The sequence below is a fragment of the Podarcis vaucheri genome (genome assembly GCF_965113315.1).
Source record: "Podarcis vaucheri genome assembly, chromosome: 14".
Classification (NCBI taxonomy): Eukaryota; Metazoa; Chordata; class Lepidosauria; order Squamata; family Lacertidae; genus Podarcis; species Podarcis vaucheri.
This window is the reverse complement of record NC_138752.1, coordinates 3,551,582-3,569,430: the sequence shown is the minus strand read 5'-3', so window position 1 is coordinate 3,569,430 and position 17,849 is coordinate 3,551,582. Positions and strand designations below refer to the sequence as shown.

General features: G+C 43.9%; 1 protein-coding gene across 3 annotated transcripts in view; it reads left to right on the top strand.

The window, feature by feature from the left end:
- Nucleotides 1–17,849, top strand: part of MTMR10 (myotubularin related protein 10) — a 61,765-nt gene that overhangs the window by 11,195 nt on the left and 32,721 nt on the right. For all 3 annotated transcript variants that reach the window (XM_082198039.1, XM_082198040.1, XM_082198041.1), the window contains exon 3: nt 16,916–17,052. In XM_082198039.1, coding sequence (XP_082054165.1) covers nt 16,916–17,052 — 137 coding nt within the window. The remainder of the gene's footprint in view (nt 1–16,915; nt 17,053–17,849) is intronic.

The window sequence follows — 17,849 nt, the reverse complement described above, 5'->3', positions numbered from 1 at the left end:
TGGGAGTGTGTCCAGAGTACAACAGTGTCTTACTTCCCTGTTAGAGGAGGAAAAAGGAGCTACACCTCTGTGTGATAGTTCTCTATCCTGTTGAATGCAGCCGCAACAGGGGTAGGGGAATGTCCAGCTTGTGGGCAGGTAACATTGGCCCTCCATGAATCCCAGATTGGCCTGCTAGGCCCTTCTTTGTTGGAGTATGGCACGTTCTCCCCCCCCCCCCATCCCTTCCTTATGGGCAGTGCAACTTACCTTGCTCCAGGATCTTGAAAGAGTGTGCAGTGAAACCAGCTGCAGTGGAGGAGAAAAATTCAATTTTAGCAGAGGTTTCACTGCAAACCCCTTTGTGTTCCTAGAGCAAAGCCTCCTTGAGGCTTCGGAAAGCTGTCTGGACAAACGCTGGCTCCCTTGGCCTGAAGCGAAATGAGCTCTGCAACCCTATAGTCACCTTTGGTTCAGGGGTCATTTACCTTTTACCTTTACAGGCAACAAGCAATTTACTTGTGTCCAATTGACTTGCAACTCTGCACACAAACATTGCGGTGACACAGAAGTGGCCAGAAAAGGGTGCAGAACAGTGGCTGTGTGGGGTGGAGCATGCAGTTACCCAGAATGCAACACCCACACAAATCGGGGGTTGCCTGTAATGTCAAGTGCTTGGTGGGTGGGTAAATTTTTTAAATTTGGCCCAGAAGCGGTCAGTCAGATATAACTGGCCCACCACACCCGAGGTTCACGTTTCATTTTTGTCTGTACTAGAAAGAATATCATAGCAATGAGGAAGGTTTTTAATGCTTCAGCCCCATTTTCTCCTCACTTTCCAGACAGCAAATTAATACAGTGTAAGTTTGGCATTTCCCTCCAGTTGTAGGAAGTACCATATTTTTCGCTCTATAAGACGCACCAGACCATAAGACGCACCTAGTTTTTAGAGGAGGAAAACAAGAAAAAAAATATTCTGAATCTCAGAAGCCAGAACAGCAAGAGGGATCGCTGCACAGCGAAAGCAGCGATCCCTCTTGCTGTTCTGGCTTCTGGGATAGCTGTGCAGCCTGCATTCACTCCATAAGACACACACACATTTCTCCTTACTTTTTAGGAGGAAAAAGGTGAGTCTTATAGAGCAAAAAATATGGTAGGTATGAGACTTAATTGGTCATCGTTAGTAGGAGCTTACCCTCCAGTGAGTTGATATTGCTGACAGCATAGAAGTGAAATAGGCATATTGACTGTGACTTGTAACAACACAGTTTCTATTGAATTCTGCAGAAATTTAGGGTGGCATTTCCATGGGAAAGCTATTGCTAAAGTCCTAACAAACTTTGGCCAAAAAGAGGCCTCAGTTATTTTTCATGTTTCATCTTTCACAACCAGTGTACAGAATGCATAGTTAATCAGCTAATTCAGGATGCAGGCAGGTAGCATTGTTCCCAGCTAGATCTTCTAATTTTGTCCTAGCTACATCCCATTACTTATTCTATGCTTAGTTCTCTATCTCTAAATCAGAATATTTGAAGAATAAACTTCGTTAACTTTCTATCTATGAACGTTCTGAAATTTGCCCATTTTATCAGAACTCTGCAACTGTCCTTGCTAACATCTTGAAAAGATGTAAACTCTGCTGCTGACACACCTCAGCAAGTTTAGTTACATCCTGCTTGCTTGTATTACTGTTCTGATCAGAAGTGAGTTAGTCACTGTCCCTCTTTAACATGCGCTGTTCTCCTACCCCCAAAGACGTAATGTAATTGGGCAGAACCAACTGATGTATGTAGTTTAGTTAATTGGTTAGAATGTCTTGATAGGCAACATTTTGTAAATTCAGATAATAAATGTTCATCTCTTGTTGCCCTTTCTTCACACACACTACTTCCTTCTGTTGTGTGGGTGGGTTCAACGAAATGTCCTTTATTTACTGTTCTCTCACCCCTCTTTTCTTCCCACATTGTCAAGATGGTAGTGCTAGATTCATAACAACAGTGTGGATTTCTGTATGTTAAACACTGAACCCCAAAACATGAAATTTTAAGCCAAGTTGGAGTTGTACTGCTGTAAGTTTTTGGTAGTGTTTTTGTGGGTTGTATGTTTTTAAAAAGCACAGATTTAGAACGTTCTCTCTTTTTATATTCCTTCCCCATCAGTTGCTAGATGCACCATCAAACACAAATCACAGTATTCTAGAAGTATGTATACAGTTGAGTTATGCTATATTTTCAACCACCCCAAACCTCAGGAAACCTGGTTTCTGTGATGCTATTTTTTTTTACATTTATAATAAAAATGTGTTGGTCATAAATGCAAGATGGTACACTTGCATTTAAAGGAGAGTTTAATTTCAGAAGCATTGGTATGGCATGTGTCTAGTTCTATATTAAGCACTAAAATAATTTCTTACATTTGTGGTTCAGTGCAGGAAGTTCAATGACTGCTTTGGTTGTTCTGAGTTAGGAATGATTCATGTGCTAACATTCTACCCTTTATGTTTAAAACTTTTATGCAGGCTCTGTTAGAGGAGGTTGCATTTATGCATAGATGGGTAAAATTATAGGTAAGAGCTATCATCTCTAAGCTAAGCTTGGACTAGTACAAATCACTGTATTATCTGAGAATACCCATGTTCCTATTTAATGTATACTTGATATAACTCATTTTTATAGACATATGGAAGATACCCATAACAAAAGTTTTGACTGAAACTGAACCCATTTTCAGATTACTGTGGTTCTTTTCCTTTGTCTACTATTAAACCTGGGAACCTCTTTCTTCAATCAGATGAGAGGAGTCATACATATTTTATGCAACTAATTGTGGCCTGGATTTGGAACTGAGAGGTTCTTTGTGCATATTTATAGTGGGGATCCTGACCTTAAATGACATGCAGATGATGGTTGGTTAATTTACAAGTGCTTGGAAAGGTGCATTTGTTCTCATCTGAGCCAATGAATGGTCAATAGCAGACCCGGTTGGGATACCAGTTAGTGTATGCCATGGTTTGCTTCTTTGGTTGTGCTGGAACAAGCTCTTACTTGGCACAACCAAATGTAGATCAGAGCTTTAGGAGACAAGGAGTTAAAGGACATGCTCAGGGTAGCAAAGAAGATCATGAAAACCAAGAACGGTGTGTGTAATAGCGAGCCTTCTGGGGCTTTGGTTTTCTGAGTGGACATTTTAGAAAATGATTATTAATCTTACTATTTCATGAGTTTATATCATGTGTATATTTGGCTAATAAAATAATCTGTGGCCTTTTAAACTGTGGGGGGTAATTGTTTTTGTTTGTTACTATGATATGTATTTTTGAATTTTATGTTGTAAATTGCGCTGTGATCCTAGGATGAAGGGTGGTATAGAAATTTAATAAATAAACAAAATAAAATATCCCACATTCCTCCCAGGTTGGAATTCAAGGTGGCTTCCAACATTTTAAAGTAGTATTATCAAATACAAAGTTTTTATTTATTTTAAAAAAACTAGTTAAAAACAGTAGTTAAAATACATCAAGACCCATTAGAAAAACAGTTTGGCCTGATAGCCAAGTGATCAGCATCGTCTGCAGCAGGAAGGTCTTACAGTGGCGTAGCGTGGGTTGTCAGCACCCGGGGCAAGGCAAGTAATTTGCGCCCCATAACCCGTGGATTTGCGCCCCCTAACCCCCAGATGTTGCGCCCGGTGCGGCCGGCCCCCCCCTGCACCCCCCACGCTACGCCACTGAGGTCTTAGCTTGCCGGCAGAAGGATAACAAACTTTGAGCCAATCTAATCTCTCTTGTTGTTTTTTTTTAAAGATATTTATTAAAGTTTCCAATTTTTTACAGACAAAAGAAAAAACAAACATAAAAATATTAAAAACACTTAAATTTCACAACTTATTTTCTTGTAACTTATTTCCCCGACCTCCTCATACCTCCCCTTCTTGTATACCCAGTTTAAATTGTTTATACAGCAAATCCTTATCTCAACATCTTAAATTATTGTAGCTTTAAATTCTTGCTTACAAAAAGAAAGTCGTTTTATCATAGTTACAGCTTGAAACCACTTAATTTCAATCCAGCATCATTCAACATTCCTTAATTTTACAATATTTTTGTAAATAGTCCTTAAATTTTTTCCAATCTTCTTCTGCCGACTCTTCTCCCTGGTCCCAGATTCTGCCAGTCATTTCTGCAAGTCCCATACAGTCAATCAGCTTCATCTGCCATTCTTCCAAAGTGGGTAGGTCTTGTGTCTTCCAATACTTTGCGATGAGTATTCTTGCTGCTGTTGTAGCGTACATGAAAAAAGTTCTATCCTTCTTTGGCACCAATTGGCCGACTATGCCCAGGAGAAAGGCCTCTGGTTTCTTGAGGAAGGTATATTTAAATACCTTTTTCAGTTCATTATATATCATCTCCCAGAAAGCCTTAATCCTTGGGCACGTCCACCAAAGGTGAAAGAATGTACTTTCAGTTTCTTTACATTTCCAACATTTATTATCGGGCAAATGATAGATTTTTGCAAGCTTGACTGGGGTCATGTACCACCTATATATCATTTTCATAATATTTTCTCTCAAGGCATTACATGCCGTAAATTTCATTCCGGTGGTCCACAACTGTTCCCAGTCAGCAAACATAATATTATGACCAACATCTTGTTTTTTTTTTTATAAATTTTTTTTATTGGTTTTACAGATTTTTTAGGACAATACAAACATATAAAAAGACATACAAACACGTATAGTTTCATAACCTTTTTTCATAAACCGTGTTTCTCCGACTTCCCCATACCTCCCCTTTCTGCATCCCAATGTCCAAAAGTTTTTAGCAACTCTAAGTACATCTGTCGGTCCTCTGTCCTCTTACTCTTTTCTTCATCTAATCTTATTTCGCTGTAACCCTTTCTTACTCAAACCTCGACATTCTAACATTCAGCGAGTTTATAGTAGTCCTTAAGGTAAATCTTAAATTTCTTCCATTCTTCTTCCGCCGTCTCCTTTCCCCGATCGCGGATTCTGCCAGTCATCTAGAGTATAGCATCTAGATCAAGGGAAGTAATAGTGCCACTGTATTCTGCTCTGGTCAGACCACACCTGGAGTACTGTGTCCAGTTCTGGGCACCACAATTCAAGAAGGACACTGACAAACTGGAACGTGTCCAGAGGAGGGCAACCAAAATGGTCAAAGGCCTGGAAACGATGCCTTATGAGGAACGGCTAAGGGAGCTGGGCATGTTTAGCCTGGAGAAGAGGAGGTTAAGGGGTGATATGATAGCCATGTTCAAATATATAAAAGGATGTCACACAGAGGAGGGAGAAAGGTTGTTTTCTGCTGCTCCAGAGAAGCGGACACGGAGCAATGGATCCAAACTACAAGAAAGAAGATTCCACCTAAACATTAGGAAGAACTTCCTGACAGTGAGAGCTGTTCGACAGTGGAATTTGCTGCCAAGGAGTGTGGTGGAGTCTCCTTCTTTGGAGGTCTTTAAGCAGAGGCTTGACAACCATATGTCAGGAGTGCTCTGATGGTGTTTCCTGCTTGGCAGGGGGTTGGACTCGATGGCCCTTGTGGTCTCTTCCAACTCTATGATTCTATGATTCTATGATTCTATCTCAGCTAGTGTCATATAGTCCATCACTTTCATCTGCCATTCTTCCAAGGTGGGTAAATCTTGTGTCTTCCAATATTTTGCGATGAGTATTCTTGCTGCTGTTGTAACATACATAAAGAAAGTTCTGTCCCTCTTTGACACCACTTGGCCGACAATGCCCAAGAGAAAGGCCTCTGGTTTTTTAAGAAAAGTACATTTAAGTACCTTTTTCATTTCATTATATATCATTTCCCAGAAAGCCTTAATCTTCGGGCATGTCCACCAAAGGTGATAGAAAGTACCTTCAGTTTCTTTACATTTCCAACACTTGTTATCAGGCAGATGATAAATTTTTGCTAGCTTGACTGGGGTCATGTACCACCTGTAAACCATTTTCATAATATTTTCCTTTAAGGCATTACATGCCGTAAATTTAATACCGGTGTTCCACAACCATTCCCAGTCAGCAGACATGATGTTATGACCAATATCCTGTGCCCACTTAATCATAGCCGATTTAACTGTTTCATCTTGTGTATTCCATTTCAGCAGCAAATTATACATTCTTGACAAGTTCTTAGTATTGGGTTCTAACAGTTCAGTTTCTAATTTTGATTTTTCCACCTGGAAGCCAATTTTCCTGTCCTGTTTAAAGATCTCCATTATTTGAAAATATTGAAGCCAATCTTGTACTTTAGGTTTCATTTTCTCATAGCTTTGTAATTTCAATTTATCTCCCTCCTGTTCCAAGATTTCCCAATACTTCGGCCATCCGACCTCCATATTGAGTTTCTTCACTGCCTTAGCCTCTACGGGTGAGACCCATCTAGGGGTTTTGTTTTCCAACAGATCTTTATATCTTATCCAGACATTAAACAATGCTTTTCTAACAATATGGTTTTTAAAGGCCCTATGCACCTTAATTTTATCATACCATAGATATGCATGCCAACCAAATGCGTTATTAAAACCTTCCAAATCCAAAATGTCTGTGTTCTCAAGGAGCATCCACTCTTTCAGCCAGCAAAATGCTGCTGCTTCATAGTACAATTTTAAGTCCGGCAGGGCAAATCCCCCTCTTTCTTTAGCATCTGTCAGTATTTTAAATTTAATTCTGGGCTTTTTGCCCTGCCAGACAAATTTCGAAATATCTTTCTGCCACCTCTTGAAACAGTCCATCTTGTCGAGAATCTGCAAAGCTTGGAACAAAAATAACATTCTAGGCAATACATTCATCTTTATCACTGCAATTCGGCCTAACATTGACAATTTCAAATTTGACCATATTTCTAGATCTTTTTTAATTTCTGACCAACATTTTTCAATTATGACCAACATCTTGTGCCCATTTAATCATGACCGATTTAACCGTTTTGTCAGGGGATGATTAGCTGCTTGTGCTTAAAATTGTGCCCCCTCAGAGTTTGTGCGGCTCCACAAACCTCTGTGTGTGACAGAGCTCCTCAGACATGTCTGCTCTAGTCACTAGTAGAGTCTGACAGTGGCTGCCTGCGGAAGCGTTTCCAGCAAAGAAGCTCCTTAACGGAAACGCGTCTCCTGGACTCACGACGTGGCAGCTTCCGGCGAAGTATGGGTCTCCCTACAGTTGCTTCTGACACCTCCCCGCTATTTTCGCTGGACGTGTCTCTCACCCCTTTCTCTCCCCTGCTGTTTCCTGCCTTGGCTGCTGCGTCTCTCTCAGCATTACTGAGATCCTCCTCCAGAGACCCCTCGCTCCCCCTGCTGGTCCCTGCTTTGGCTGCTGACTCTCTCCCAGTCTCTGGGAGCCCTACCAACTCCCTTTCCTCTGATGTCAGTTCCCTGACATCCACCTCCCCTCCAGGGCCCCCTTCCCCCCCGCCCCTACTCTCTCCTCTGGGCGGTGAGGAGCTAAAACCCCGAAAAGAATCCTCTTCATCTTCAGACGTCTCGAACATTTCCCTCCATCGGTCTTCGTTCCGGCTCGCTGAATCCTCCTCCGCCTCGGAATCAGAGAACCCCTCCAACTCTTCTTCTTCGTCGGTGGTGGCGAAGTATTCCCTCCGGAACCTCGCCACTGGCTGAGGTTTACGAGGGAATCTCTGATGAAAAGTTTCTATCAAAACCTCGTCATCTACATCCTCTGCCATGACCCAGGTGTTTTCCGACTCCGGCTCCCCTTCCCACATTACCAAATACTCTACTTGATCTCCCTTCCACCTGGAATCGAGAATCTCCGCTACATGGTAGCTGTGTTCTTTTTCCTCCATAGCTGGTCCCCTATTGACCCTCCCTTCTCTGTCCCCTTTATACGGTGACAGCAACGACCTGTGGAACACTGGGTGCAGCTTCATGTGGTTCGGTAACCGGAGTCTGAAAGCCACTGGGTTGACCTGCTGCGTGACTTCAAATGGGCCCAGCCTTTTGGGTCTTAACTTCTTACAACCCCCTTTGAATGGTAACCCTTGGGTGGACAGCCACACCTGGTCCCCCACCCTAATGCTTTCCCCTTCCCTTCTGGTTTTGTCTGCCTGCCTCTTATATTCCTCCTTAGCCCTGTTTAAGTTAAGTTGGAGCTGGCGATGGATCGCTTCCATTTCTTCAACGAACTGTTCTGCAGCTGGAACGCTCCAGTTCTCCCCTTCCCCCCCTGGGAAGGCTCGGGGATGACACCCGTGATTAGCCAAAAAGGGGCTCATCCCCGTGGACACGTTCTCTGCATTGTTGTAGGCAAATTCTGCCAACGCCAGCTTCTCCACCCAATCATTCTCTCTGTCATTCACATAACACCTCAAATATTGCTGGAGGACACCATTAGCTCTTTCCGCCTGCCCGTTGGTTTCTGGATGACGGGCAGTTGAGAAATTCACCTCTACATGCAATAAGCTCATGAGCTTCCTCCAGAACCTGGAAGTAAATTGTTTCCCTCGGTCAGAAACCACCCTCAAGGGGGCGCCATGCAGCCTAAACACATTTTCCACAAACAATTTAGCGGTTTCTTCCGCTGTGACCGCATGTGAGCAGGCTATAAAGTGGGCCATCTTGGTTAACAGGTCTACCACAACCATGATGGCTGTTTTCCCTCTGGACCTTGGCAGATCAGTCATGAAATCTATTGCCACTGCCTCCCATGGCCTTTCCGGCGTGGGTAGTGGTTCTAATAAACCTGCCGGTGCCCGCCTCTCCCCCTTGGCTCGTTGGCATTGGTCACACCCTCTCACATACTCCCGCACATCTTCCCTGACCTTGGGCCACCAGAATTCCCTGGTAACCAGCCACATGGTTTTGTGTTGCCCAAAATGCCCTGCTGTGGGGCTATCGTGCAGTTGCTTGAGTACCTTTTCCCTCAATTCCCCTTCAGGTATATATAACGCTCCCTTGTAGTACAACGCCCCGTTTCTCTCCTCAAAACCCCCGGGTTTGTCTCCCTCCCTCCTGAGACCCCTGAGTTTGTCCTGGGCGTATTCATCCTGCACCGTTCCCTCTACCAGTTCCCTTTGCCCCACCAATGCCGCCCCACACACCCAGCGGTCCTCTGGAATGACATGGGTCTCTTCGGGTGCACCCTCCCCCTCCAAATATTCAGGTTTGCGTGAGAGAGCGTCCGCCCTAACGTTCTCTGGGCCTGGCACGTAACAAATCTCAAAGTTAAATTTGGAGAACTCCTGGGCCCATCTCAACTGCCGTTGGTTGAGCACTCGCGCAGTTCTCCAATACTCTAGATTCTTATGGTCCGTGCACACTTGCACCTTATGTTGTGCACCAATTAGCAGGTGCCTCCATCTCCGGAAAGCCTCATGAATCGCAAGAAGTTCCCGGTCGTACACCGTGTAGTTCCTCTCGGATTTGTTCAGCTTTCGCGAAAAGAAGGCACACGGTCGCCACTCTGACTCCTCCTTCCCCGGCTGCAGAAGAAGCACCGCCCCTATGGCTCTGTCAGAAGCGTCTGTTTCGACCCTCAGCTTTTTTTGTAAATCCACATGCAGAAGTTGTTCATCAGAGGCGAAGGCCCTTTTCAGTTCCTCAAACGCTCGCTCCGCCTCCGCCGTCCAAACAAACTTCCTTTTACTGCTGAGACAGTCCGTGATGGGCGCCGTCAGGTGGGTGAAGTTTCGGATGAACTTACGATAAAAGTTTCCAAACCCTAGGAACCTCTGCACATCCTTCTTGGTTTTGGGTGTTTTCCATTCCAGCACTGCTTGAACCTTGCCGGGGTCCATGGCCAACCCCTTGTCTGACAAGCGGTACCCCAGGAATTCAACCTCCTTGGTATGAAACTGACACTTCTCCAGTTTCACCCACAGCCTGTTGGCTTGCAGCCTGCTCAACACTTCTCTGACGTCTCTCACATGTTGCTCCTCATTCTCCGAATACACCAACACATCATCTAGGAAGGCCATGCAATTCTTGTAGAGCAAAGGCCCCAGTACGTGGTTCATGAAGGCTTGAAAACACGCGGAGCCTGTTTGTAATCCAAAAGGCATAACGAGGTATTCAAATGCCCCCAAAGGGGTGAACATGGTGGTTTTCCATTCATCCCCTTTCCTTATACGTATCAGGTTGTACGCCCCCCTTAGGTCCAGCTTTGTAAAAATCTTTCCTTTCCGCACCCTGGTCAAAATATCATCAATCCTGGGCATAGGAAAAGCCGCCGGCTCTGTCACTGCATTTAACCGCCTGAAATCACATACAAGTCTCGGCTTGTCCGTGTGCTTTTTATCCACAAAAAACACTGGGCTACCCCCCGCTGCCTTGGACTCTCTGATGAAGCCTCTCTTCAGGTTCTTGTCAATGAACTCTCGCAACTCCTGCATTTCCCTGTCTGACATGGCATACAACTTGCCTACAGGAAGCTGTGCTCCAGGGAGTAAATTGATCTGGCAATCAAAGGGCCTATGCGGGGGTAGTTGGTCAGCTTCCTTCTCGCTGAACACGTCGCTGAGATCAGCATACTGTGGTGGCACCTTCCCCTTCTCCATTACTTCAGTCCCTGCCAGGGTGGCTTGGGCCCCTGCTGACCCCTTTTCCCCCCTGCAGTGTTCTAAGCAATGTGCTGAACCGAAGGAAACCACTCTTTGATGCCAGCCCACCAGCGGATCATGTAGGGCTAGCCAGCTCATTCCCAAAATAATGGGAGCGCCTCCCAAGGTGGCCACATTAAACGCTATCAGTTCTGTGTGCCTTGCCACCCTCATTATCATTGGGACGGTCTGCAAGCTGACTCCTCCTCCCAACAGTTCCCTGCCATCGATAGTGGTCACCTGCAGGGGGTTGCTTAAAGGGATCGTCTGTATCTGGTGTTCAGCAGCAAACTCCTTGCTCATAAAATTGCAGGAGCTGCCTGAGTCCAACAGCGCCTTTATTTTTAGGGGGTGTCCATTTTGCAGCTCTAGCGACACTTCAATCACTAGAGCAGGTCGAGGAGCTTCTGGCACGGGCACTTTCACTGCTCTTTGGCCTGGCTGCAGTGCCCTGACGGTGGCAACCAGGCGTTGGCTTTTACCTGCTCCGTTTCTCCCTGCTCTCCCCCCTCAACAGCTCCCACCATCCCTTGCCATTCCTTCCTCTGGGGGCAGACTCTGGCAAAGTGGCCTGGCTGTTGGCAGAGATAACATTTCCGGGCTCCTTTTCCCTCCTTCTTAGCCCCCTCACTGGGCTTTGAAACTGCGCGCGCGCGGGCTGTTCCGATTTCCATCGGCTCTGCCGGCGGGAAAGCTGGCTCAGGAATGTCTGGAATGCGGAACTCCTTCCAACGTTCCCCTCTCCCTTCCCGCCTCTCCAAGGCTCTTGCCTCCTGGCGCGCTCCAATGGTCAGCGCAGATTTGGTCAGCTGATCCATAGACACCGCCCTGGGGCTCCGGGACAGCTCGTCTTTCACAGCCGAAGAAAGACCTTCTTCAAATAGCATCTGAATGGGTGCCGCCGATAAATCCCACCCCAATCTGTGAATCAGCATGGTAAATTCAGTCCAGTACTCACGGACAGATCTGCTTCCCTGCTTGCAAGCCATTAGCTGTCTGCGCACCACCCCTTCCTCAATATCGCTGGAAAACATGATATCCATTGCACGAAAGAACTTCATAGTGTCCTTTAGGATATCATTGTGCGTTGCCATCAGGGGTCGAACCCAGTCTCGCGCCCCCTTCTCAAGATGCCCAATTACGAAAGCAACTCGCGATTCCTCATCAGGGAACTCATCAAACTGCACATTAAGGGCATATTGCATCTCTGTCCTAAAGGCATGGTAATCCTTGGGGTCCCCCCCAAACTTCTGCACCAATCCTGGTACCTTTCTGGGGAACTGAGTGGTTCTCCCCTTTTTGTCTGCATCCTGAGCCCTTCTCTCCTCGAGCCTCGCCGTCTGCAGCGCAAGTTGGACCTCCAGAGCTTGATACCTTTCTTCCAAGCTTGGACCAGCTCCAACCCCTGCCTCTCCGGTTCCGGCTGGGTTGCTCATGATGCTTTCTCCTGCACAGGCAGCGTACAGAGACTGTCAGACTGCTGTGAGGGGATGATTAGCTGCTTGTGCTTAAAATTGTGCCCCCTCAGAGTTTGTGCGGCTCCACAAACCTCTGTGTGTGACAGAGCTCCTCAGACATGTCTGCTCTAGTCACTAGTAGAGTCTGACAGTGGCTGCCTGCGGAAGCGTTTCCAGCAAAGAAGCTCCTTAACGGAAACGCGTCTCCTGGACTCACGACGTGGCAGCTTCCGGCGAAGTATGGGTCTCCCTACAGTTGCTTCTGACACCTCCCCGCTATTTTCGCTGGACGTGTCTCTCACCCCTTTCTCTCCCCTGCTGTTTCCTGCCTTGGCTGCTGCGTCTCTCTCAGCATTACTGAGATCCTCCTCCAGAGACCCCTCGCTCCCCCTGCTGGTCCCTGCTTTGGCTGCTGACTCTCTCCCAGTCTCTGGGAGCCCTACCAACTCCCTTTCCTCTGATGTCAGTTCCCTGACACGTTTCATCCTGAGTATTCCATTTCAACAGCAAGTTATACATTTTTGACAAAATCTTAGCTTTAGGTTCTAACAGTTCTGTTTCCAATTTAGATTTTTCCATCTGGAAACCAATTCTTTTATCCTGGTTGTAAGCCTCCATTATCTGGTAATAATGGAGCCAGTCTCTCACTTTGTTTTTTAGTTTCTCAAAACTCTGCAGTTTCAATTTATCTCCTTCTTGTTCCAAAATTTCCCAATATTTTGGCCATTTGACCTCCATATTGAGCTTTTTCTGGGCTTTTACTTCCATTGGTGACAGCCACCTTGGGGTTTTATTTTCCACCAATCTAATCTCTCTTGGGAGGGAATCCCACACTATGGGAGCTGCTAAGAAAAGGCTGCTGACTTGTTTTGATCCATTAGGCAGGTGAGGGGATGAGGGAAGATGAAAGCTTGGGGAGCCTTGTGGGTGTCTCATTGGGGTATGGCATTATAACTTCAAAGTAGGGGTTTGCTTTATGTACGTCTTCTGGTTTGTTGTGTGTTGTGGGAAATGATTGACTTACCTGGGGCAGCGATCAACATTGCATAATATTAAAAAGTAATTTTTGTGACCAGTCTGAAAAGCCCTACTCTTTTGCTCATTCTTATCACTTCCATCGTAATCACTTCTCTCTCATTCCTGTAAAATTTAAGCCATCATATCAAGAGATCCTACTGAACAATGTAAACTGTTACTCTTTCTGCAATGTCCAAATACTTTGGTTTCCATTCTTAATTATAAAATTGCCTCATTTTGAGCCTAGCTCCATGTAATCTGCCATTAGTGTCAGCATCTTAAGTATTAATTCACAGGGAAGGATATTGAATAAAATCTGAACAGGTGGCAACAGTTAAGATAACAGCATGCAATTACTTCTAGATCTCTTGTGGGACCACTAACACATTGTAAGAGCTCATGAAAATTCCCTTAAAGGTTTGTCAAAAAGCACTTCATGAGTTTACAAATAGAATCTCACCAGAATGCAGTTTTTTTTCCCTTTTGAACTTTAAAATAGCTACTGAGCAAGCTGAACAGAAGATTCATTTAAACATGGATTAGAGGAAATTTACATATAAATGCTTGGTGCATGCTAATGAACCCATTCTGTTTTAATATTCCACTCTTCAGTAAGAACTTATGTGACTGAAAATGCTGTGAGACCATAATCAGGTCAGAAAGCAAATTTATTCAAGGTTTTTTTCAGTTTAATATACTAGTTTGCTCTCTGGGTATCTGTTTATGTACAGTGCAGTGTAAACCATTATATGGTTGAGAACTACATCCATCTAAATATGCTATAAGCTACTGCTGCTGTACCATAAGTGCACCAGTTGCTGGGAGAAATTGTGAGAGTTTTCCCTAGAGAAGTCCTGTGTCCTAGGTAAAACTGAAAGATTTGCTGGGATGATGTGCTAGAAGTTCCCAGTTCAAGTCACTTCACTTCATGGGTGGCCTTAGCAAACCACTATTTCTGATCCTCACTACTTTTTTGCCCGCCCTCCCCCAAGCTACAACTCTCTTGTGGCAGTAATGGTATATTGATTTATTCTGGATTGTTTTATTTGATGTTTTAATGTGTTGTAAACCGCTTTGAGATGGTTTTCTTTAAAATATTGAGCAATATAGAAATGATGATGATGATGATAAATAATGTAAATGCCACCACAGAAAGAGTGCCTTGACATTCCGTTGTGGTGACAGCAACCTAGGTTTAAGGTGCCATTTGGAGATAAGCTTATATATCTGTGCTTCTGATAGTGGCAGGAAGGCATCATAGGGCCAACCTCCAATTCAATACTACAACTTCTTATTTTTCCACGTGCCTATATCATTTCCCCAGAATATATCCTAGGACATTTCCCATGTCAGCTGAGTGCATGCATTGGTGCTGGATTCCTAAAATGTACTGGAACAAATGAGCTTTTACATCAGAAATAATCCAATTGTAGAAATGTGCAGTAAAAAAAAATTCTTAGTCAAAGATTTTGAAGTTTTACAGCAAACATAAGCACGTGTTTAAAAGCAATATGGTACCCACCCTTCAGCCTAAAAGAAAATCTTGCCCAGCTTTCAGAAAGACAAGCCATGTTCAGGATGCAGCTGTTGAGTTTTGCTCCTACTTGACTTTCTTGGTTGCATTTCTCATTGATACTTACATGACTTCCTTCCTGTTTTTGTCACATTAAGTAGACTTATTACATTACAATGCTTTTGTAACCAGTTAATTTTGCTGGCAATTTGCTCAACAAAACCGAAACACAGAACCCTAAAACATCAGAATACAATGCAACATAGATATGGGGAAAGGGATCTCCAACAAACAGTTGACGATCAGGTGTGTTTTTTTAAAGGTGTCCCATTCAGTCATTCATAGTACAGAATTTACGTGGCTTCAGTGCTCACTATGTGAAGTGACTTTCAGTGTTATGTCTCTGCTGTTTAATAAACAATAAGCTTTCATACTATTTTTCTATTGGCTGTTAACATGTTGAGAAGAGAGAGAGAGAGAGAGAGAGAGAGAGAGAGAGGTAGTATATATTGAAAATATCAGATTGAAATAAAAACAAACAAACCTTAACTGTGGACAACATAAAATAAATCTTGATTGAGGTGGAAGCCCAAGTGTTGGGGTTGGTTTCTGGAACCTAAAATCATACTTTTTCTTCTGACCTCCCCCATCTCTCCCCATCTTTTTATAGCATGCTGTTGCATAGTGATATTTCCTGTTTTAGCATTTTATGCTGCCTCACTTCAGAAAAATACAGTGCTCACTTTCATACAGTGAACTGAGGATAAGCTATGTATAAGATATTGTAAGTTGACATTAGAGCAAGATGCCAGCTAGCAAAGTGTTCATGGGTGTATTTTAAACAGAATCTTTTAATGAAATCAAATTGTTGCATGTTTTTTCTGAAAGTATTTGAAATGTAACTCAAATTTGAGAGAATGTAATTTGGATGTAATCCTCTGGCTGGATTAGTGAGCATGTCTCTGTGAATGTCTTCACAGTAATGTGGTGGGTGGGTTGTTTTCTAGTTTCTTGGCAGTCGTCTCTTGTTTCTGCTCTTTGGCTATTCAAGTCACACACAAGTGACTGTCGTTCTGCCCTCAGAACAGCTTATGCCATGGAAAAGGAAAGTGAAGGAAACTGCACTGTTGCTCACTTTAAACATTATAGAGAGCAAATACCAGCTTTGCTGCTTACCTTTTCCTAGTGAAGCCAAACTCCTGAACTGTATTGTTTGGCAAATAAATAAGGTTGGTGGGGTTTTTTGAGTGGTTATTGCAAGTCAATTTATCGCTTGCTGGATCATGCAGGTTTGGGATGGGAGAGTAGGACAACAAGTGACCCATGTTCTTTCTACCTTTTTGGCCTTGCTGGTTGAATAGAAAATCAAACATCTTCCCCCAGCCTTGCAAATAAGGATGGAGGATGACCATACTCCCCTGTCCAGTCTCTTATTGTCATTTTCTGTTGGGGGGGTATAGACACAAAAGCCATTTTTCTTTAGTCTGGCAGCAAGCAATGCAGAGTACTTTTCACTGCCACCTCTGCATACTCTGCTGTGGTTTTGTGGTTGTATCTGTCAGTATATTTCTAAACAAATCTGATGATCTCTTCTTTGAAATTGAAGTCTTCAGATCTGGATTAATTAACCCATTAAAAGTGGTGTGACTGTCTAGAGGGATGGAATGATCCAAGGGTTGAAAGGCTTTATAGAATGACCTGAGAGGAACAGTGTTGTGAAAGGAATAGGAACTCTCCTCTTCTTTTTTATTAGCTATTGTAAACAGCCATTGAAAGATGATGTATATATTTAAATAAATTTTATATAATGATGAGGATGCCGTTTAAAATATTTGGAGGGCTCTTGGTGTATAGAAGAGAAAAATAGTTTTTAGTAACTGGAGATGAACACCTTGAAATTCAGATTTTGCAATGGATTGAGGTGGGGAACCTATGGCCTTCCAGGTGTTGCTGGACTCCATTTGCCATCATCCCTGACCATTGAACACATTGACTGGGGCTGATAGTAGCTGGAGACCAACATCTGGAAGACCACAGGTTCCCCCACACCTGTGTAAAGATACTTGGGTATCATGAAGCTTTTTATTCTCCAGTTTGGGATTACTTGATTAATAGGTTCTATTTAGTAATTCTTTATTTTTTCCTTTTAAGAACCATGACATGACCCAAGCAATACATACATTGAAGTAAAGCTTAAGCTCCTCACAAAGGAGATTCAGTATTTGCTTCACAACTAGTTCCCCCTCCCCCCAAAAAAATTACTTCATAAAATCACAGATTCATGGGTGTGAATTTTCTCCTTGCAGGTTGCTGTGATTAAGACATTGAGTCAATCTTCTTTTAATCTGCTTTCCCCCCTTTTTAAAGGTGAAATTGTGGTGAATGAAGTGAACTTCGTGAGGAAATGCATTGCAACAAATACAAGTCAGTATGATTTGTGGGGAAAGCTGGTTTGCAGCAACTTCAAGATATCCTTCATTACAGATGATCCTATGCCACTTCAGGTTGGTTTCTATGCCTATTGAGTTCTATAATACAATTGCCCTTGGCTGACAAGAGGACCCAAGAGACAGACATCCATTGTGGAGGTCCTTGTACCCATGACCTCCTGCTTAAATTTTCTGCTGCAGCAGGACTCATCTGTAGCCAGCACACTTGCAATCCTGAGTCCATACATGTTCCAGGAGTAGGCCTTTTAGTTTCCCGAACCATTCCAGGTTCCTTATCTTGAACCAAGCTTAATACCTTGGCTCAGAATTACCTGCATTTGCTGGGAGGGGTGTGTAGGCAGGGAGAAGCAGCAGAATAGCCACACATAGGTCTACTGGGCTCCTCCTGATGTTAGCTACCATATGTTCTCCTGGATTCTTCATTCAGCCCTAATGTGCCAGATTTTGAATGCTTAATAATATGTTGCTTACCCTGACCCCAGTGTGTTAGAGTGTTGAATTTGCATGGAGACCGAGGTTCATATTGGCTTCCAGCGGTAAACCTTGCTAAGTGGTCTTGAACAAGTTGCAATTACTTGGCCTAACCTACCCCACAGGGCTTCTGTGATGGGAAAGTGTGAGTAAAAATATGATAAATGAGTGACCTCAAGGAGTACCCTCACATCCATCCTCTTCTTACTGGCCACTGCCAGCTCATGCCAAAACTGTTGGTGATGCACTTTCCTTGACTTGGCTGCAGCTGCTTTAATGGACAGAAAGTTGTGGGTTCCACAACAAACATGGAATTGCAGCACATCTCTGAATTGCTTGGCTGTCATTTTAATGGCCTCGGCAGTGTGCAATACCAGGGA